Genomic DNA, 21,989 nt, shown 5'->3' with positions numbered 1-21,989 from the left:
TAAAGTCGATTGGGATAATGCTTCATGGTGATTCATTCTGCACTTTAAATTCATGTATTGATTTCTGCCACCTGTCTATTCAACATGTGATAATAATTATGGAAATGAAGTTGGGAAGTAAAGCAGGATTTGGATTGGATTCATTTTGATTTAAATTGTAATTTAAAATCCCTAAACTGCATTGTTTTTTAATATAAGTTTTTAGGAGGAACCCAGTGAATTTTGAACTGACAATAATCTTGATATAATATGATGGTTACAACACTGTTGAAAGACGAAGTCTGACAGGAAAATCCAATTACATCGGTAAATATACAGGCAGGTGAAAGACTTATCTGAATAAATAAAGAGAACATGTCATTAATAAGGTGATGTTATTTTCTGTTGTCCATCATATTTCAGATTTAACTGCCTAAATATGGAAATATATTAGTCTAAAAATGGTTGCATCTCTTAATGACACAGTGAACCCCAGCCATGTCCAGCAACTTAAAACCATTCTAAAACATGTGAAAGCATCTCAAAATCTGTACTCCCTTCACAGATCACCTGATGAATAATTACCTGTCCCATCAGTGTTTGTTTGATGGTCAAACTCCATTATTTAATAACAATCCACATTGCATTTTACATTACAGAAAAGCCATAAAATGAGGTTTAAAAAAAGCCAATGCACTGAATACATTTAACAAAAAGCCACATCTATGTACGATTAAAGACACAGCTGTAGTAAGATATCTGAAGGTCATCAGTACAAGTTGTTATACTTTCTATGAAAAAACGTTTCATCACAAAATACCAGGAATCAAATCTGCCGAGGATTTTTTTTGTTTTCCATTTTAACTTCTTTAAATTGACCTATCATGCTATATTTGAATAATATATTGTAGGGCCATACCTATATAAAACATGTCTGTGAAGTTTTTTTTTCAAAATACCAAACAGATCATGCATTTTAGCCATGCCTCATTTCGCTCTATTTGCTCTTTTCCAGCCCTGTTTTTGCAAGGGCTGATTCTGTGAGAAGTCTTCTTCGCTGCTTTTGTGGCAGACTACAGCGCCACTTACAGGCCTGGCATATGTACTACAGCATCTCCAGCGCTTTCGAGCGGCAATGGCCGTGGCCGTGACCCAACCTCTCATTCCCCTGATAGGTGGAGAGTTACCCATATAGGCGGAGCTCCCTGTTTCTGACGTCAGAACAATTTCAAATCTGTATCAGCTCCGTTGCAGTTTTTAGAGATTTGGGTATGGAGGAAAATAGAGAGGGTTGTGTTTTCTGACACTTGGTGAGTTCCCTGACACACCGGGGACACATATTCATGTATAAAAGACGTACAAAAGTGCATTTTGCATGATAGGTCCCCTTTAAAATGTCAAAGAAGTTGTTCAAGTAGGATTTGACATGTTAAACACCAGCTAATTGCTGAAACTCAATTGACCTCCGCAGGGTTTAACACTGAGTTTTAAAAAGATGAATCTAAAAAAGCCTTATCATTTGCGTAACAGATTCCAGGTCGAGGCAGATAACAGACAACATTTTTTATAATCAGATTACAGCTGCTATTCCTTTTCCGTGCCTCAGCTACTCCCCAGATGTGGTGTCCAAACAAACGCTGCTTTTAGATCCGACAGTGTGATCACCGGGGGAATTTCATTAGAGGGAGACCTCCATGACTGAAGCTGATAACAGCAGAGGAGGAAGAAGGGGAAGGAGCAGAAAGAGGGTACTGTGTTTTTACCAAAGACAGTTGTTATCTGTGGAGGAGAGAAGAGAGGGCAGCAATGAAAGGAGAAGATGAAAAATGAAGAAGAGGGTAAAAGAAGAAGGGATGGAAGGAGGCTCTGCAGGATGTGATGGGTAAAGAGGAGAGAAGGGGATAGGAATGGAAACGAGAGGGGCAGTAGGGGAAGAATGAGAGGATAGGAAAGGAAAGCAACAGAAAGGAAAGTCAGGAAATGGTAAGAGGAAAAGGAGAGAAGAGTAGGCAGTAGTATGAAAATAAGAGAGGAAGGAGTAGGGAGGGAGGAGACGAGAATAGGGAGGATGGGGAGAAGGCTGTGGAGTGGAAAACATAGTGGGGGATGGTGGGTAAAGGAGGAAATAAGGAAGTGGAGAAAATGAATAAGTGGAGAGCAAAGGAAAGCGGAAAGAAAGGGTTGGAGAGGATTGAGGAAAAAATGATTAGGAGAAAGGAACGGAGAGATGAGGAACAAGGAAAGGATGTAGAGGAAACAGGGCAGGTGGGAAAAGTAGACCATAGACATAAAAGAGTAGAAAAGGGGGACGTGGGAAAAAGGGTGAGGAGTGAAGCGATGGTTATCTCTCAGCTGGAACATCTGCAGCCTCTCTCAGATGCTCTGATAACCTGCTCCCAGTCTGCAGGTCAGCTTCATGCACATCAACAAAGACACAGCTTGTCTGAAGACACACCAGGTCACAGTTAATAAACCTGCTCCTCTGTGGTCTGATGGGAACGGAGGAAGCTGGTCAGATAGGAGCTCCTGTGTTCAAGGTGATGAGTGAAACCTCCGGGACACATTCCTCTCAGATGCTCTGAAGATGAGCTATTAATCAAGTTATTTTACACTTTTATCATGCTCTAAGTGTTGCCTTGTAAAGATTAATAGTGTGTTTGTATAGTAACTGCAGATGTAAGATGATGTTTTTAGGCTTAAGATGCCTTGGAGATCTGAGTAAGAATATAAAATGTGTCAGGAAAAGACACTAGAGGACAGAAAGACCCCATGAGCATGACGTCCTTATGACTAAAGGAATTCCAGATGGTGCTCAAGTGGAGGACACATCACAGGAGACGCTATGGCTCATGAATGTCAGCAGCTCTGATTAAAAGCTATTCCGCATGGGGAAAAAACTGCTGGCTTTGCCTTTCATGCTCATTTATCACATGGAATTGTTTGTATACAGTTGTTTTATTCTCCCCGAGTGTGTGTGCGTGTGTGTGTTAGCGAGAGATGAGATGAATGTAATTAAAGTTTTTTAATTAGACGCTGTTCTTTTCTGGGAAGCCTGTGGCAGCGCTGGGTGGAGCCAGAGTGGAGACAGGAGGTTTGTGGTCTGGCTGAGGGAACCACGCCGGCCGGGGTAATGGAAACCGGGTGTTCACTGTACACACACACACATATACACATATACACACACACAAAAAACCACATAAAGTTATGCAGACATGAATTTGAATGCACAGCCCCCACAATGGTAATGTATACCACACACACACACACACACACACACACACACACACACACACTCACACACACACACACACACACACACACACACACACTCACAGACACACACACACACACACACACACACACACACACACACACACACACACACATTCAAAAAGAGAAATTAATTCACGTGACTACCTGCATTATAGAACTCAGCCTGCTGACACGTAAATTCTCTAAATAGTGATGATGTGTGCATTTGCATGCACAAGCATGCGTGCAAGCTCATGCATACATAAAAACAAATACAGACTTTTACACACACACACACACTCCTCCATACTGATTCACAATCCTCACGCACAGGCACGGATGAGTACACGCAGAGAGGCTCATGCATGAATGCACTCTCCCTCGCTGCCTGTCACTCACTCACGGATGTGCGTGCACACACAGAACTCATTATAGATGCATATAGTACACACACACACACACACACACACACACACACACACACACACACACACACACACACACACACACACACACACACACACACACACACACACACACACACACACACACACACACACACACACACACACACACACACACACATATAAACACTCTCCGATGCCTGGCACATACACATGAATGCACACTCTCACTCTCTCCACCATATCTACCCCCACAGTCATTGCACATGCATACACACGCACACATGCGTGCACACACATATAAATGCTCTTAGCCACATGCTCCAGCACACACTTGCAAACACACAATAAGCCTTCTCAAATCCCTTGGCACGCACACACACACTAATATAATTCATGCACACATTACATGTCAAACCTCTCAACAAATAGAGTGTACACACACCCAGCCCCAATCAGTCTAACAAAGAGATAAAAAACCATATCCTGCATCATTCACCGGCTTTAATGCACTCTCACACACAGAGCAGGGCCAGGAAATGCAGACAACAGATCTCAGGCATCTGACATCAGTAAGGGGAGGCCCTCCTTTTCCATCAGACACTGACGTCAGTTTTCCAAAATGTTTCACCCCAAATTACAGACGATCAAACCCTTCCTCTGTTGACAGTTAAGAATAGATCAATCTTACATACATGCAGCATACAGGGCCTCCTGTGAGGACCCCCCCCCTCCAGACTGTGTGGTCAAACTCTCAGGAACCGAGTAAGAAAACTCTGTATGCCTGTCAATGCAAACAGAGAGGCTAAAAAGCCCCAATTCTTCACTGGCCCCGCTCCAACCACTGGAGTCAGATGTATGTAAATATATGGAAAACACTGAGGTGTGAGAGCGCATACATTTTACAGAGCCACCATATGTGCTTTTTGCAGTGATGCTTGCTTCTTTTAATAAACCCAGGTTACTCTTATCCCACTGAGCCGTCAGTGTGTGTATTCTTCTAGCCCTGGTCGGTCAACATCAGCAGGTCAAATTGGGCAGCAACAGGTCAATCACTATGAACAGGGCACCATCTAGTGTCGCATGCAGAGTATGAGAAGTTTTATTTTGACGGAATAACACAGCCATGTTGGGTGTGTGTGTCTGCTGGCTGTAACTCACGTGCAAAGTGTTTTCACCCTCATGACACACTGGGGTCACTGAGAGGTTAGTTTCACGTTGGAGTCGTAAGTAAAGAGCTTAAACAGAGCTGAATAAACCCAAAGGTGCTGTGGACTTCCTGGTTTAGTGAGGTGGGGGGTGCTGGGCAGCAGATGTGACTTGTTTGCACAGTCCGGGCTAATAAACAAACCAAAGCCTGAGGAACTGCTTCACTGGAGCCACTATCATTTTCACTATAACATTTATGATCTAATGATGAAAAACACACAAAATCAAAGACTTCAAATGTATGGTTTTGTCAAAATAACAGTCCTAACCCTTCAGAGATTTAGTGTAACATCCCATAACACAAAGAAAGGTAACAAATCAGTCATCAATGTACAACTTTAATTTTATAAATCTGTTATTATTAGAGGTGCAACAATTAAGTAAATGGATATAACATTGATTTGAAACTATTTGGATAAACGTCCTTGTCAGACACCTTTCTGACTTGGTTAAGCAAAACGAAACAGTTAACGATGTATGTTTTGGACACTGTGGTGGACAATTTAAACACCAAACATTTAATGAAGATCGATAATGGAAATGATAAAACCACAGCCCGGGTTTTTATATGATGTTCCCAATTTTATTGTTGTTATGCCCTTATGGTGTAGACACAACTAAACCAAACATGGAACCTTTACGTGCAGCATGTCTCTAATAACTTCCCTATTTCACTTTCCAAACACTTTGACGTACAACCAGTCTGTTGCTGCACGCACCTGTCTGGACTACTGTTTGGACTGTTCAAAGATCAGTAAGGAACTTCAATTAAAACCTTTTGAATCCAGAAGGTTAAAAATGTGTTTTGCATTGACAGTATTGCTACGGTGGGAAATTAAGTTTTAAGCAAACCTCCCACTTCAACCACAACAAACCAAATAACATTTGACCCATCTAACCAAAAGTGGCAGCTGCAGGAGACATTGATATCTTTGAACACATGTTTTCTGCACAAAACACAATCCTTTATAGACCAAACCATTAATAGAGGCAACTTTTGCGCCTCTTCATTTCAGTCATAATGGAAAAGGAGAAGTTCTCCCGTGTTACAGGTTGTTTAGGGTGTGGCAGAGATACTATGGTTGATAAAAAAGTGAGTCTGCAGGGAACACATCCTGCTCAATGAGCTCTCCAACAAAAACCAAACTTCGCAAAAACAATAAAACACAGCAAATGGTGTTTATTGTCAAAGTGTAGGAGTAGGACAATGTTATATGTGCATATTCAATATTGTGTACTCTAATTGTGCAACAAACTAAGCTACAGTATATACAGACATCTATCATTAACTGTTGATAGCTGGATGACAGTTATACTGTATAACAGTAAATCTAGTTGGTCGGCAGCTTGGGCAGGACAGCCTTTAGACACGACCCTCAGAGTGCCCAAGACTTTGGTATCATCTGCATCAAATGCAAAATGGTGACTCTTAATCTTACAGTGTAATATCAATCAATACAACTAAACACATCCATTTAAAACATCCACATGAATATACTCAATGCAACAAATGTTATCCAGAATAAACTCCCCCCCCTCCCGCAATCCTTTTCTCTCCATAAAAGGTTAAACAAACATTTAAATGTTACATATCCCATTAAAAGTAAAAGAGAATAATGTTATGAGACCCCCCCCCAAAGTCTAGATAGCAACGATGCTTTGTGAAAAATATATGTATAGTAGAGTGAACTAAACATTTACATGTTTTTACAGGTGGAAAGAAAACATCGTTATAGACATAACTCTTTTGAATAATAATAATAATACAGCCCCACAGTCTTATGAACATGCTATGATCTCATGTTACTCACTCCGATCACTGTCCATGTGACGCCAGGCCCTCAGCCTGTCACAGGGTTGTGGTTTTGTCAGTGTGTGTACATGTTTCTAAGGGTGTGTGTGCATCTGTATGTCAGTATGAGTGTGTTTTGGTGTTTTCAGGCTCAACAGTCCCCTGAGTTGTGCGAGTGTGGCCCGGTCTCCAATTTCCAGTCTCTCTGGTCGGTGGCCTCTGCCTGGCCTGATGTGGCGGGGGACTGGGACATCTGTCTGCGGGGGTTTCCGCTGTGCATCGTGTTCCAGTGGCGCTTCAAGTCAGACGCTTTGATGAAGGCCTTTTCACACGAGCCGCAGTTGAACGGCCGCTCGCCCCGATGCTGCCTTTCGTGGTCTTTCAGGTGAGATTTGTGCTTGAAGGCCTTTTCGCACATTTGGCACGCAAAGGGCCTCTCGTTGCTGTGGACCCTCTCGTGCCTCTTGAGGTCGGGGCCCCTGATGAAGGCCTTGCCGCACACAACGCAGCGGTGAGGCTTGAAGCCGGAGTGGATCTTCAGGTGCTCCTTGAGGTGGGCGGCGGTAGTGAAGGCTTTGGGGCAGTGCTCGCAGGCGTAGGGCCGGTTGGCCGTGAGAAGCCTCTCCTTTTTGGCGTTGTGGTCGATGGGCTTGGCCCCCGTGGTCTGGCAGGTGCCGTGGTCGCGGTGCCCGTACAGCAGGTACTCCAGCTTCATGTCGCTGGAGGAAGACGAGCCCCAGCCGTGGCTGTGAGGGTCTTTGCTCAGGTTGGCGTTGTAGTTGTTCGGCTGAGACACGTGCGAGGCCCCGGCGCTCATCCCATCCATCCCCTGGTCGTAGAAGCTGTTCTTCCTCACCTCCTCCATGGCCAGCTCCTTCAGGATGGCGTCCTGGGCTCGCAGCCCGTGGTCCCCAGGAGCCTGGTTCTCCCGGGTCTTCATGTTGGTCAGCTCACGCTTCTGGGTGCACAGGTTATCCAGGAAGTTGATGCCCAGGATCTGTCCGGATGACATCATCATGTTGATGTCCTTCTTCCTCACTGCCAGCCTGGCTGTGTACATGTAATTGAGCACCTCTTCAAAGATGTCAGAGCGGATGAAGTCTAACTCCACGATGGAGTTGTCCTCTTCGGTCTGCTTCTTGAAGAGCTTTTTGAAGTAGTTGCTGCAGGCTGCCAAGACACAGCGGTGAGCCCTGAACTCTATGTTTTCCACCACCACCACCACATCACAGTGCTCACCTTCCATCCTCTGCTGGTTGAGCATCTTCAGGAAGGTGGCTTTGTGGTCATAGTCGATATATCTCATTAAATCAGACATGTTGCACTTCGAACTGGAGCAACCTGTGGAAGAAAAACAGAATAAAGTCAAATATGTTTGCCTTGCACAATGAAGCGGCATGCATACACCGCGCACAGCTGAGGGGTGGAGCTCTGTTTGCATGCTTCTTATGATAATACATACAGGTTGGCTAGATAAGCAAACATGTACACACAATTATAATAGTTACTTGCAAACAATGATGCATTTTTCTTTTTGCAAATCGTAAAAAAAAAAGGCAGAGCGTAAACAAAAGTAGCCAAATCAATCATGCAGAAAATATCTGGAAAAAACACGAGAGGCCCGATAGCAGTAAAAGCCGCAGTTACGCTAATAAAACATATACACGGCAACAGAAACAAACAGACGCACTTTGCTTAACTTCCATAACGCGTTTTAGCCGCTCGGATCGCGTGACAGTCGCGTCGCGTGCAGAATGGATAACCTTAGCAGGAATATTTCACATTTCACTGCGCCCAGCCATTTTGGTCAGCAGCAAGCCTCCATTGGCATGTTTCTTTAAAAGCAGTTCACAAACAAGCGGAAAACACGGGCGGCGGCGAACACAGGCGAACAAAACGGCGTAACGAAAACGCGCCGTGTGGTTTTCCTGAGCCGTCCAAAGCCACAAAGAAGAAAATAGGAAATGTTAATACCCGAAAGCCCTGAACGCGATCCCTGTGTTGTCACGCAAGGCAGTCGACGACGATCCAGAGCTGTCGTTTTTCCTCTTCCTCCTCTTGTTGTGAGTGTAGGGCTGCACAGGAAGCGCCGCGTCGCTCTGCCGCCACCTGCCGCACCGGAGCGACGACTCCGACGAGATCTTCTATTCACGAGAGGATGAGTTACTCACAGGATGCTTCATTTTAGATTCTGCATCAAAACAAATTAAATTATATTCAAAGGTTTAAGTGTCATATTATATGCACACAAGCTACGGACAGTGTAGAAACGGCGATGAAAATGTTATGTCCCGAGCTCCTCCAACAATGTAAAAAAGTAATATAAGATTTAAACAATAAAACAAAAAAAGGAAGGAGAAGGCTGTATCCACACGTAAATCGAATATGATTTATACAAGAACAGAATGTAACATGTAATATTGTACAGTAAGATGAAATTAAACACGGTTTATTACGGTGATAACTATTTAGATAAAGAAAGAAATTGCAAGATGACATTCTGCATCAAACCAAATATAAAATGGTCTGTCACTATTTTATCTAAATATAACCCATTAAAGGTGGGGTAGGTAAGTTTGAGAAACCGGCTCGAGATACACTTTTTGTTATATTCCATGGAATGCTCTTAACATCCCGATAGCAATGAATATCTTAAGTGCTTTGACAAAAAATCCATAAAAAAATGTTCATCTGTGGAAGCCGTAATACTGTAAAAAGCACGACCAATCATTTTAGCCGGCCCGGCTAAAATAACTGGATGGCCTACCTGCCTGTCAGCCTTCCATCTGTTCACAAACTTATCTCGTGCCCTCATTGGTCATGTGCGCGTTCGTGTGTGTTGGAGGAGGGGCTCTGTAAGGAAGTGGCAGATTTTTTCCGGCTGTGTATTTTCAAATTCTAGCGCACTCGAGCTGGTTTCTCCAAAATTACCTACCCCACCTTTAAGTAAATCACAAATAAATTAAAACGTTTTATTTCAGTTGTTGACAGCAAATGTACTTGACTGAAGAACAAAGTGTGATTCATATTATTTTATGATTGCACATTTTGATTTAGCCCTTCATAAAGACTTAAAGGGGACCTATCATGCAAAATGCACTTTTGTACGTCTTTTATACATGAATATGTGTCCCTGGTGTTCCAGGGAACTCACCAAGTGTCAGAAAACACAACCCTCTCTATTTTCCTCCATACCCAAATCTCTAAAAAAGGGTCTGCAACGGATCTGATAAAAACTGATCCAGATTTGAACACTGTCCTGACGTCAGGACGGTGGCGCTACGGCTATTGGGCCAACTCCACCAATCAGGAGGAGACAACCACGGCCATTGCCGTTCGAAAGCGCTGGAGACGATGTAGTACATATGTCAGGCCTGTAGGTGGTGCTGTTCTCACTGAATCTGCCCTTGCAAAAACAGAGCTAAAAAATTTCAAATTGAGCGAAATGACGCATGGCTAAAATGCATGATCTGTTTGGTATTTTGAAAAAAAAAAAGGTATAAATATGCCTTATATAGGTATGGTCCTACACTATATTATTCAAATATAGCATGATAGGTCCACTTTAAATAAATTAAAATTGGAAGGTGTAATAGTAAACAACAAACTTTTCAATCTCATTAGAAACCTTTCAAAGTGATGAGACTAATTTCCCTTTTTTTTATATCCTATCTGCAAAACATTTCTTAAATGTAATTTAAAGATTTTGTTACTGCTTGACTTGCAACAAATAACTAGAAAATGCATTTCCTGCAGAAAATGCGTGCGAATGCTGTAAACTGTGAACATTTGTGGCTGAATTTAGCTGAAAATGCAGAAAAAGCTGAATATTTTATTAGCTGAATGGTAGCTGCTTTTAGCTACAGAAACCAAGTAAGTGTGTTGCTGAACTTAGCGGAGAAATGCAGAAAAGTGAAATGATTTGAATCAAATTGTTACAGCTCAAATGCATTGCAATGACTTCCATGTTAAAAAAAGACTTTAAAAAGCTGAATATTTTAAAAAGTATAACATATTTTGAAAGAGTTGAAAGTTTCCCATCATGTGCTGAAAAGGCTGAATAGTTTGATATTTGAATGGTTTCTGCAGCTGAAAGTAGGCTGAAGGAGTTCAGATATTAAAGATATTAAATGTAAGTAGTAGTGAAGGAATGTTTACAAACACCTGTGTGTGTAAGCCCAGAGATCAAAGGTTACCATGGAGACGACGTTATCAAAATACCTGTTTACGTCTTTCTGTCTGTCTGTGTGTATCTGTGTGTCTGTCTGTCTGCTCTGATTAGATGATGTCACTCAGGTTTGTGGCCCCAATCTGCTCAGCAACACCATGGCAACCAACTGCAGCACTGAGTGCCATTAAGAATGCATTGAGGATCATATCTGACCATTTTGCCACCTGTTCAAAAACTATGGCTCCTACCAAAAAAATTAACAGACCGTGAGCATCAGGGAACCCCAATGAACTGATTTTTGGGGGGTTTTGTGTGGTAAATGTGAAGATGAGAGCAGTTTGTCTAAAGTGTACTTCTCTCTGTTCTGAAGAAAGATCCGGATTTTTTTTACATAGGAGTCTAATGGGAGCTAGGTGGACTTTTTGTCTCTTCATGCCCTCAAGAGGCATTTTGTTTAATCTTTTTTCTTATTTTCCAACCTAGGAGAGGTTTTCCTACGTTTTTCATGAAAAATTATGTCTCAGGAGTGTAGGGTTTGGGAATTATGGCAGGTTTAAAAAAGTTTTGGGGAGAATTTCAAGCTGTCCTCCACTCTGTTTTGAGATCAAAGCACTCTAGACTTAACGAGCTGCTCCATCCACACTGATGTTAAAATCTGAAGAAAGCCTCTTTACCAAGCTCCAAACTAAGTTAAATATCTCAAAAAGTGTAAAAGATATCAACAATTTGAATAAGAATTGAGTAGCTGAAGGTCTTGTGATCATTTTAAAGTTGGAATGAAGTCTCTAGCTGAAAGTATGTGGAAGGAGAAGCATTTGGCGTAAGGTCTAGGTAAAAGAGGATTTGAAGGTTCCTCCCATTGACTTCCATGTTAAAAAAAAGAGTTTAAAAAGCAGAATATTTCAAAAAGTATGAAATATTTTGAAAAAGTTGAAAGTTTCCTATCGATTGCTGAAAAAGCTGAATAGTTGAATATTTGAATGGTTTTTGTAGCTGAAAGTAGGCTGAAGTTATGGAGAGCCAAAGTATTGGCTGAAATAAGGGGATTAAAGATTCGAAGATGCATATTACTGACAAATTACCTAATTAACTATTTTAGATTTGCATTTGATCTATTGGTGGTTTAATCTCTAATGCACATACCCTAAATGTGCTTAAATGATCAACAAAAATACAGTAAGTCCTCATATACTCAGTTTTTGGAAATAGGGTCGTCAAATTAAATAAAGATGACTGATTTTAATTTTGTTCTGACTTTTTTCTTGATCCACATCTTAATGAACATCTTTACTATCTCACATGCACCATTATCTTTTTAACCTATGGACTTGTGCACATCTTTGGTCAATAAAGTACATTCCTGCTCAATCCTGATTCCTGTAGAGCACTTCCGATATACAAAGCATTTATATCAAAGCATCTGTTGTATTTTTCACATTTTCTATCATTATTTTATTTTACATTATACCGCTCAACTTTTGTATTTATCTTTATGCACTAAATCACCAAGACAAATTCCTTTCATGTGCAAACCTGATTCTGATATTTGCATCGATCATATCTTACCCAGCAACAGAAACAGAGTGAGAGCTCTTCCTGTGTTCAGCTCTTTGATCCTCGCGGGCACACACGCACGTACACAGCAGGCGGAGCTCTGCAGCCCGCGTGCCTTCAACATAATTACCTATAGCTGTAACAATCCTGTCTTAATTACCCCAGGGCGCTTCTTCAAACAGAACAATTAAGCGATCCGAGCATTTCGTTTAATGAATAATAGACGGACTGCAATTTCCAAATTCAACCCCCTTCCATTAATATCATGATTTATTTTTTAAATGATTTCTGAGTTTATAGATTATAATAATCACATGTTGTACATCAGGTTATTTCAGTGCCTGAGGATAGGAAAACTGCTCATGCTCCAACAGTTAGGTTGTTGCATAGATTTGAGCTTATTTGGAGTTGATTCAAATATGAACAAAATAGACTACTTTAAAATGACTCGGTGCCCCATATCATTGCTTTTTAAATCATAATTTGTAAATGAACATAATATGAATCCACAGTATTTCAAGAGGCTTATTAAAAAAGGTCACAACTGGTTAGTGAAATTAGCAATTATCCCTCAAAACTAACTGACTCTTAAAAACGTATCAATACTCAATCAATGGGTCCAACGGTGACACAAGTTTCGGTACTGTGGTAAACATTTTATTATTTGAGAAGGACACGGCAAATTAAAAACAAATGCATTTGCCACTTTTATTTCACCACTTTGAGGAAAACATGGCTGTACAGGAACAAAACTCGGTTATTCAGATACAGTTGGACAGATGAGGGAGGCGTAAAGTTGACATGTTCGAGGTGGGCGGGGGGGTTACAGATCTCTCTTGGCTTTGCTTCTAATTTGGGCAGCGCTCGGCAGTCTGAGCCCTTTTTCTCCCAGTCACACAAACCTGGGACTTGCGTGGCAGCCGATCATCGACCCTGGTGAACATTCAACGCCCGCGCAGGCACATTAAAACATATTTCTTTCACCGAAATATTGATTCCTTGGCGTTTGCCAAAACAGACCCTATTTTAGGTGGAATCAATCGATGAGAAAACAATTAAAATGCTGAAATTATCTTTAAAAAAGGAAAATGCAATTCAAGTAGACGTGAGAAAAAATCAACCGTGAAAGATAATTTGCTATTCTCCTAGGAAAGCTTTGATATGTACAGAACCGAGCCGTAGTGATTTCTGTAGTGGCAAACCTGAAAATCATCATGTTGTTGGAGTGAGGCGATGCTTGCTGGCAAATGAACTTGGCACTTCTACAGCAAGGTTAAATAGTGTATGCTCCCTAACGTATACAGCCTACAGCGATTTCTGGAGTGATGGCTTTATTTCATAAATAAAACGTCGCTACAATAATTATTCTCAATAATCATAAAAATGCATCAAAGTCATAAGGCAGTGAAAGCAAACCGTTTGCTTGCCGCGCACACAGGGATTCGGCGTGCAGGCGGATCGAGAACCATTTTTATTTTTAATCGGACGGCTTTCAGTATAATCTTGCCGTTTGTTTGATAATGCAACGTTGCGTCCTTCTCATGCAAGATGCATTCATGTATTTTGCAGGTGATGGTTGCGACTAGCGGAGAGCTGCAGCATTCGGAGAGTAGGAGCCGTTCTAGTCTTCTGAGAGTCTCGGAGTATTATGTTGGAGGTGGATTCTGGGAGGTTGAACAGAAAACAGCCCTCAGTGTTACTCCTGGAAGAACAGAGAAACAGCAGTGAGTACATCATGAATATTTAATCACAGATGACCCTTCAGCCACAGTGCAAGCTGCCAAAGACTGGAAAAGACCCTGATAAATGTTTATGGCAATGTTACCACCATAAACAGATGCACAGAGGGACTACAAAGTCACAGAAATGCACACACAACATAGATACACACAGGCTTCAGGGTAAGGTTGAAACTAACAAACTAAATAGCTGCTCCCAGTGGGTCTACTATTCTACTGCCAATTCACAGCCGAGGAATAAAGCATAATTCTCTTATCTCCTACTATGTGCTTTGAATTGTAATAGTACTAGTAAACCATGCTTTAAAAATCCCAATGAATCTCATATGTGGCCTTCATAAAATAAAAATATTTGGAGAATTTGCAGCTCAACATGGAGGGATTCTAAATGTCAGCACTTTATGCAACATATAATTATTCTTTTATTTTAAACAATTGGAAATGTAGTTCATCTGATGGATGTGTTAAGTTATATAGACTTTGAGATTAGTTAGGGTTATTCATAAATGTTATGCGATGCAAAGGATATACTGAATCATGTGGCAAAAGAACACATGTGTTGCCATGTATTTGAAAAAGGATATTAAACGTATAGATGTGATTGACTGTGCAGCTTTCGAACCCACTGTAAAGCCCTCATTACGCATTACTTGAGTATCATTGCGTAATTCAGTAAACTAACGACACCTCTTACTGTATATGTTTTGTAGTTATATCATTTATTTTTTGAACTAGAAGTAATGTATTTTTAAAACAGGGATGTTGTGGATGTTGTTCCATAAATATAGTATTTCTGCTGATGAATTATTATCATGAGTGATCAGTTAGGGATGCTGACAGCCTGATGAAGGGAAGATGGCTTGAAATGTTTGGTTAATAAAGCTTGGTATGCTGAAGACCTGCTTTCATTTTGAAGGACTTGGAGCTCACGCAGGTCAGCACCTCGCTGCGTGTTTGTTCTCAAAGCAAGAAATTGTTTGATTTAAATGTTTACTCTTGACTACACTACTTAAATGTTGTTTCTGATACCGTTGACCCCCCAACACACTGTGTGTATCTACGGTGGACAAGCATCCAAAAGAACAGAAAAACCCATTCAGCATCCTGTTAATAGTGGTAGAAAAAGGAGTTCTGACAGAAATCAGACACGACTGAGAGCAAGGCCGCAGAAACAAAGCCAAGCATTCCCATGTGGTGAGTCACACAAGTACACACATGCATGCCCTTCATCCCAAACCCTGCGCCTTGGGATCTCTTAAGTTAAGAGCGAATGAAATAACAAGCTTCAGAGCCAAAAAGGTGAATTAGAATAAACTGGAGAAACCCAGTTTCCAGAGAAAAGGAGGCGAGGGTTTAACGAGATGCTGTGGGTGCCATGGAATGAGAGGTTCCCTCACGCAGCTCCACACCTGAAATAATCCTCACTACACTGCCAGCGGGCAAGTTGAAACACAAATGGCTGCATTTGTGAAGTTTTCAGTCACACAGGCAGAAGGACTGCTGACCTATTCATCCCCCCACCACAGAAAGGAAGAATGCAACTGAAAGAGCAATATGTCACAAATAGTTTGAAACACAAGTGTCCTAAAGAGACCGTTTTAACATGACAGGGATTCAGCTCATGCATGAACATTTCTCAGATTCATGTTGCTCATATTATTGGTATAAGTGGTCATGTATGGAGCTGCCCAGGTAAGGAATAGGATTTCTCTTGTTTGGACTGAGTTGAAAAAAAGACTAAAGCTTGTCTTTGTTCACTCGAGATCAGATTTCAGTCGATACGCTCCTCACAGTCTGCAGACAGACTGTGAGGAGCAGGAGCCGGTTCTGCCGGTATCTAATCGCTCATCACTGTCGGGGCCCTTTGTGAGGCGACACAATGTAAACAGAACAATGTTGATCAATGTTTTTACAGAATATTGCACGACATGCAGGTAAATCGTTTTCAACCTTACTAGTTTTTTTCTGTACTGTAAACACGTCTCCAGTTCCCACATGGTCTTATTTAGGGAAGCAGGTTTGACATGATTTAGTTAGTTTGTTTTAGAAAGCGACAACCCTATTGTCTGAACATAGGTGGGGGGGGGGGGGATTATCCATGTGCTCTGTCCACACAGCAGCTCTCTCTAAAAAGAAGCATTGTTTCTTTCCAGCAGGGGGGAGTGTTGCAGTCTTATTACAGGAGATTGCATGAGACTGCCAGGAGCTGTAAAGCGTTTTAAGCCTTGTCATTAGAGTGGAGACTATAATATCCGGTGTGTGCACATCAGCTGACCTTTTCCCTGCAGGGGGGGGGTGTGAAGCTGGGATGACAACAGCATGATGCATTAGCTGTGAGTGCTACAGGAGCAGGGCTGTCTGCAGCAGGGAGAAGAAGTGCTGATGGGAAAAGCAGCATGCCCAAGAATGGAGACCAGCTTGAAAAAGACCAGACTACAAACGGAGAGCCGGGACCAGGACTGGGACCTAGTGTTCTTACCTGGGTCAGTCCTCCCCCTCCTCTGGCGTGATCTCTGTCTCTTTATGAACCACTACTTTGGTCACTGACATGTCAGGATGCTGTTCTTTAGCCTCCTTTATGGCCTGAGCCAGAGCCTACATACGGGGGGGGGGGGGGGGGGGGGGGGGGGGGGGGTGCAGTGCCAGAAGGGGTCACCAGGGGGAGACAGAAAATGGGGAAGGCGGGAGGGAGGGAGCGGGGACGTTTGATTGTGAGTCAATATGCCAACAGGGAAGCCACTTTTAGTTACATTTGTCATACTTCAGTATTTGTTAATGTCACATCACAAGTTAATGTTTTTAAATATCTCATGCTAAGCCAGTCTGTGTAAGTACTGTACTGTGCTCGCAAAGTATAAGATAACGTCCTGAGGGCTCACTGACATTTGACTAACATATTTCTTGCTTGAGTCCTCTTATTGACTGAGAAATACAGTACAGATACAGAAGTATAATAAAGCAGGAACGTCATGGAAACGGACTGACCTCATCGTGGTCGATGTCTGAGTCTCCCGTGATGACGATCCTTTTCTCAATTCTCGTCTCCGATATTCCTCCTTTCACCATCTGGACAAGAGAGAGGAGAAAGACCACTTTAAAAATCAATGTATACATAAAAGATATGGAAACAAATATCATCGTTAAGCCTTATTAAACAAAGTTAAGTAGTACTACAATCAGGGTTCATACACTTTTTCACCAATGCTTCTCCATGACTTCTCCATGACCTTTACCTAATTTTCCATGACCAAAAACATTACTCTGTCTCAGCGGTACCACTGAAAATGGTTTATTTTAACATGGAACAGGAAAATAAGGTCTGAAACATGTTGTGCCTATCTAAAACAAATCAAATAATAGGCTTACTAGCTTCTACAGGCTAAAGCAACTAAAATCTCTCACCAGCAAAATACCTCGACAGTTAAATGCCATTTTACGTTTCATGACTATACGATACAGTATTTATTATCATTATAGTATTACTATTTTGGCGATTAGCTAAAATATAAATTATATTTGATGCAATTTTAGTCACATTTTCATGACTTTTCCAAAACTTTGGGAAAAATATTGTTTTCCATAACTTTTCCAGGGCCTGGAATTAGCATTTTGAATTTCCATGACTTTTCCAGGTTTGTAATGACCGTAAGAACCCTGGACAATGCTATCATTTTGAAGTCTAAATCCTTGACTTATGCTACAGATGTCAGGAGGGTTGTGTGTAAATGATGGTTGATTGACAGAAATGTTTAATTCATTCAAAGATCGGTTAAGCAGTTTAAAAGCAAACACTCACTGGTTGCAGCAATTGAGAATATATTTTTGGTTTTCCTATCTACCTTCAGCTTCTTTACTTTTGGACAGAAAGGAAAGGCATTGTAGGAGTGATCTTGAGAACTTATAGTGGGTATTTAAAAATATTTTCCGATGATTGTAGGAAAAAAGAAATCAGCAATAAAAGGACGTTTATTTCTGGTTATTTCACAAGTGAACACAACTATAATACGGACGTCTCAGGGGGCTGACAATGTGTCTCAAAGAGCACACACACTGCAGTCGTGTTTGCGGATTAAAGTGTGAAGAAACCAGGAGGGACAATAGATGACCTCTGACCTTTGTGATGTGTGTGGTTGTCGTGGTGCTGGTGGTTTCCGAGGTGATGGTCTGAGCACTCAGCAACACCCCAGGGTCTACGTCACCGTTAGTTTCACCCTGTTGATAAGACAAACACTCATTTTATATTTATACTCCAGATAAACAAACTACTATCTACTACAATCAGTGTGAATTGAATAGCCCGCGTTAAAGGATATGAGCCACTACAGGGAAGGGAAAACAGAGCATGGCCTCTTTAATATTATACACACAAACATATTAATTATGCTATACTAACTGCACTTTATTTTGTTATTATTTTATGTATGTATGAATGCTGCGTGTCTTTGTTGTTTGTTGTCTATTCTGAATGTTTTGATGGCACTTTAAAAAGAGTAGCTTTACTCTTCTCGTTGTATAATGACAATAAATGCTTCTATTCTATTCTATTAAACAGTAAAAGTGAATATTGAACTAACGATACATTCAACAGGACACAAACATGACTTTAACTTAAAGGTGGGGTAGGTAAGTTTGAGAAACCGGCTCGAGATACACTTTTTGTTATATTCCATGGAATGCTCTTAACATCCCGATAGCAATGAATATCTTAAGTGCTTTGACAAAAAATCCATAAAAAAATGTCATCTGTGGAAGCCGTAGTACTGTAAAAAGCACGACCAATCATCTGAGCCGGCCCGGCTAAAATAACTGGATGGCCTACCTGCCTGTCAGCCTTCCATCTGTGCACAAACTTATCTCGTGCCCTCATTGGTCATGTGCACGTTCGTGTGTGTTGGAGGAGGGGCTCTGTAAGGAAGTGGCAGATTTTCTCCGGTTGTGTATTTTCAAATTCTAGCGATCTCGAGCCGGTTTCTCCAAAATTACCTACCCCACCTTTAATGCTTATGCTATATGAATAAGCAATTAATACAAATCAATGATTGTTTCAGGGCAAATCAGATACTATTCTTTAATTAAGTTAATGTCAAATGACAGTAGCTTTCATTTCGTACCTCTGCAGACTCATAGGTGATCGTTTTTGTCTCTGTGTGGACAACAGGCACCTCTTTGGTTCCCACCTCGACGACATCGAGACTCTAATGGGCAAAAAGGGAAAAAGCCGGGCACAAATGAATGCATGCACAGGGGGTAGAGCGGCACCAAAACCATCTGTGCTTATTTATGTCTGACACAAAGTGTTGCTGTAGGTGTTCACTGTACGCCTTTGTACTAAAAATATCCCCACACTGTCATACAAGAAATTTGCTGCATGCTAATGAAGTAAGCCAAAGGCCATCATTGAAGGGCTTACATCTCTAAACGAGCATGCAGTCATGCATTAGTCCCTGAGCCAGTGAAGGAGTGGATGCTGGAGAATGCAAATCACAAGGTTTCGATCAAGAGTGAGCACCACATCATATTAGCAGGTCCCCCGAACAAACTATGAAGTTAGACGGGTATATCCATGCTTTTTGGTCGAGTTTTTGCCGTGATTATTAGTTGCAGATTGTGCCGGCAGGAGGGGGAGGTGGAGGTGAAGTTACAGGAGGAGGCTGAGCTGGAGCTGAAGCAGCGTTACCTCCCAGTGGGACACGGCTGGCGGAGGCACGTCGTGTGGGCGGGACTCCGGCTCTGGTTCCTCTGATTCACCATTCTTCAATACTTCAGCTTCATCCATTTCTTCTGGCGGCACAGTATCTTCTCTTACTTCTGAAAGCTTTTCATCATCACAGTCGTCTGCCAGTTTCACATTCAGCTCTTCTTCATGTTCCTCTTCCATTTCTTCCTTCTTTTCATCCATCTCTTCCTCTTCTGTTCCCTCCATTTCCTCTTCTGAGCTGTCCGCCTGTGCGTAGTGGAATTTCTCTTTTTCAAAGGACAGCGTTTTCACCATGTCTGGAAACATCTCTCGTTCTTCCTCCTGTGCATGTGAACATTCATCCTTCTCTTCATCCACTTCCTCAACACAATTTTCTACATCTGTTGGGAGCTTGTCTTCCTCGAAGTACTGCACTTCTTTGGAGAACTTGACTCTCTTGCCATCTACTTCTGTGTGCTTTCCCTCCCGTTCATTTTTACTTTCTGACTCTTCTTCCAAAGCCTCCAAACTACTTTCTGCTGCTTCCCCTTCATCGGGTTCGTCCTCTTTCAAGGTCAGTTTCTCTTCTTTTTCGCAATCTCTGATGTAGACAGGAGCCACAATGAATCTGGATCTATTGTTTTCCTGATTTGACATCAACGCCTCCTCCTCCACTCCTGCATCCTCTCCTTCCTCCTCTAAGACTTCCTCATTTCCCTTTTCTGCCGCTAAGGTCGGCTCTGGAGACTCTGTTGAAGCCCTACTGCCACAAACACTCCCATCTAACCCTACATGTGCTGCCTCTGTCTGATTTCCTGCTACCAGCTCCACAGATACACACTTTTGGAGCCGTTCAGTGCTTGAAATATCATTTTTTCCCGGTGCATCTTCCAGACTATAGTCACTAATATCCTCGTGCAACACAACTACATAATCTCCCACCCCCTCGGCTGTAGTTTGCTCTGCCTCTGAGGTCTGGATATTCACCGTTGGCCCCGTCGACTCGGCTGGTGCTGCCTCCGTCTCCGTGGCAACGACCGCCTTCTCCTGCGGTTCAGCGGATGCCTGTGAATGATAATTGAACCATTAGATGATGTTTTTGCTCCACTGTGACAAAAATAAAATCCATTCAGTATACAGGGCAGGTTTCACATCTCACCTGATAGAGAAAAGGGTTAAGAGGGTTATTAGGGATGTAACAATACGCATGATTGGAGATAACTCGAGATACTGGGTTTGTGATTTTCTCACAAATGCGTTTTACACAATGAGATTGAAGGCTGAAAATCTATCAGAGACAAACCTACAGAATCTATTACTATATTTTCTTCAAATTATAGAACATCCTTTTATTTTTGAGGTAGAACTATGCAAAGTAAAAAATGTTTTCTTTGTTAAAGTGAAAATATATTTTGTCTGTAACATAAAAAAAACTAGATTGCAAATTTGTGTAGTTTATTTTCTGATTAATCTAAACTAAAATGCTGCCAAATGTCCCAATTAAAACATGATGGCACATCCTCAATGTATACATCTTCACCTAGATACTCTGCATGTCTTTGCATCTTGATACAGATCATGACACGCATGATGAAACAAGTCAAAAGACAAATCCATTAAAATTTGAGTTGATGTGAATCGTTGCATATTTGTATTGCAAATTGACTGTCTTGTGAAGTATCGTTACATTCCTTTGTATTTTACATTTTCAGAATTGTACTATACATTGACACACAATAGGCACACATATTTAAATTCAATTAAAGGTAGGGTAGGTAAGTTTGAGAAACCGGCTCGAGGTCGCTAGAATTTGAAAATACACAACCGGAGAAAATCTGCCACTTCCTTACAGAGCCCCTCCTCCAACACACACGAACGCGCACATGACCAATGAGGGCACGAGATAAGTTTGTGAACAGATGGAAGGCTGACAGGCAGGTAGGCCATCCAGTTATTTTAGCCGGGCCGGCTAAAATGATTGGTCGTGCTTTTTACAGTATTACTGCTTCCACAGATGACATTTTTGTATGGATTTTTTGTCAAAGCACTTAAGATATTCATTGCTATCGGGATGTTAAGAGCATTCCATGGAATATAACAAAAAGTGTATCTCGAGCCGGTTTCTCAAACTTACCTACCCCACCTTTAAGGTTTCAGTTACACAAAAAAACAATGCAGTCTAAAAATCTGCGAGGACCAGAGAGGAGGGGTC

The 21,989-nt window shown here is 41.6% G+C and overlaps 2 protein-coding genes across 7 annotated transcripts in view; both read right to left on the bottom strand.

The window, feature by feature from the left end:
* Positions 1-5,162: 5,162 nt before the first annotated feature.
* LOC117500270 (zinc finger and BTB domain-containing protein 14-like) lies at positions 5,163-8,749 on the bottom strand. Of its 2 annotated transcripts, none has more exons than XM_034153082.1 (2): positions 8,611-8,749; positions 5,163-7,977 (listed from the first exon to the last, which is right to left on the bottom strand). In XM_034153082.1, exon 2 carries the CDS (start codon positions 7,952-7,954, stop codon positions 6,788-6,790), a length of 1,167 nt encoding a protein of 388 aa, XP_034008973.1. In that variant the 5' UTR covers positions 7,955-7,977; positions 8,611-8,749; the 3' UTR covers positions 5,163-6,787. The 2 variants fall into 2 exon arrangements, with proteins under 2 accessions (XP_034008973.1, XP_034008972.1); XM_034153081.1 differs by lacking the exon at positions 8,611-8,749 and adding an exon at positions 8,327-8,584.
* Positions 8,750-12,996: 4,247 nt separating this feature from the next.
* Positions 12,997-21,989, bottom strand: part of LOC117500193 (protein 4.1-like) — a 58,878-nt gene continuing 49,885 nt past the window's right edge. For 4 of the 5 annotated variants that reach the window (XM_034152956.1, XM_034152957.1, XM_034152959.1 and 1 more), the window contains 6 exons: positions 20,765-20,842; positions 19,212-19,295; positions 18,214-18,312; positions 17,086-17,166; positions 16,580-16,695; positions 12,997-14,063 (listed from right to left, as the gene is read on the bottom strand). In XM_034152956.1, the coding sequence (XP_034008847.1) occupies positions 16,585-16,695; positions 17,086-17,166; positions 18,214-18,312; positions 19,212-19,295; positions 20,765-20,842 (453 nt within the window). In that variant the 3' untranslated portion in view covers positions 12,997-14,063; positions 16,580-16,584. The remainder of the gene's footprint in view (positions 14,064-16,579; positions 16,696-17,085; positions 17,167-18,213; positions 18,313-19,211; positions 19,296-20,764; positions 20,843-21,989) is intronic. The other variant, XM_034152958.1, reaches the window with a different exon arrangement.

The sequence above is a fragment of the Trematomus bernacchii genome, unplaced genomic scaffold, assembly GCF_902827165.1.
Source record: "Trematomus bernacchii unplaced genomic scaffold, fTreBer1.1, whole genome shotgun sequence".
Lineage (NCBI taxonomy): Eukaryota > Metazoa > Chordata > Actinopteri > Perciformes > Nototheniidae > Trematomus > Trematomus bernacchii.
This window is presented reverse-complemented; position numbering and strand designations above follow the sequence as displayed.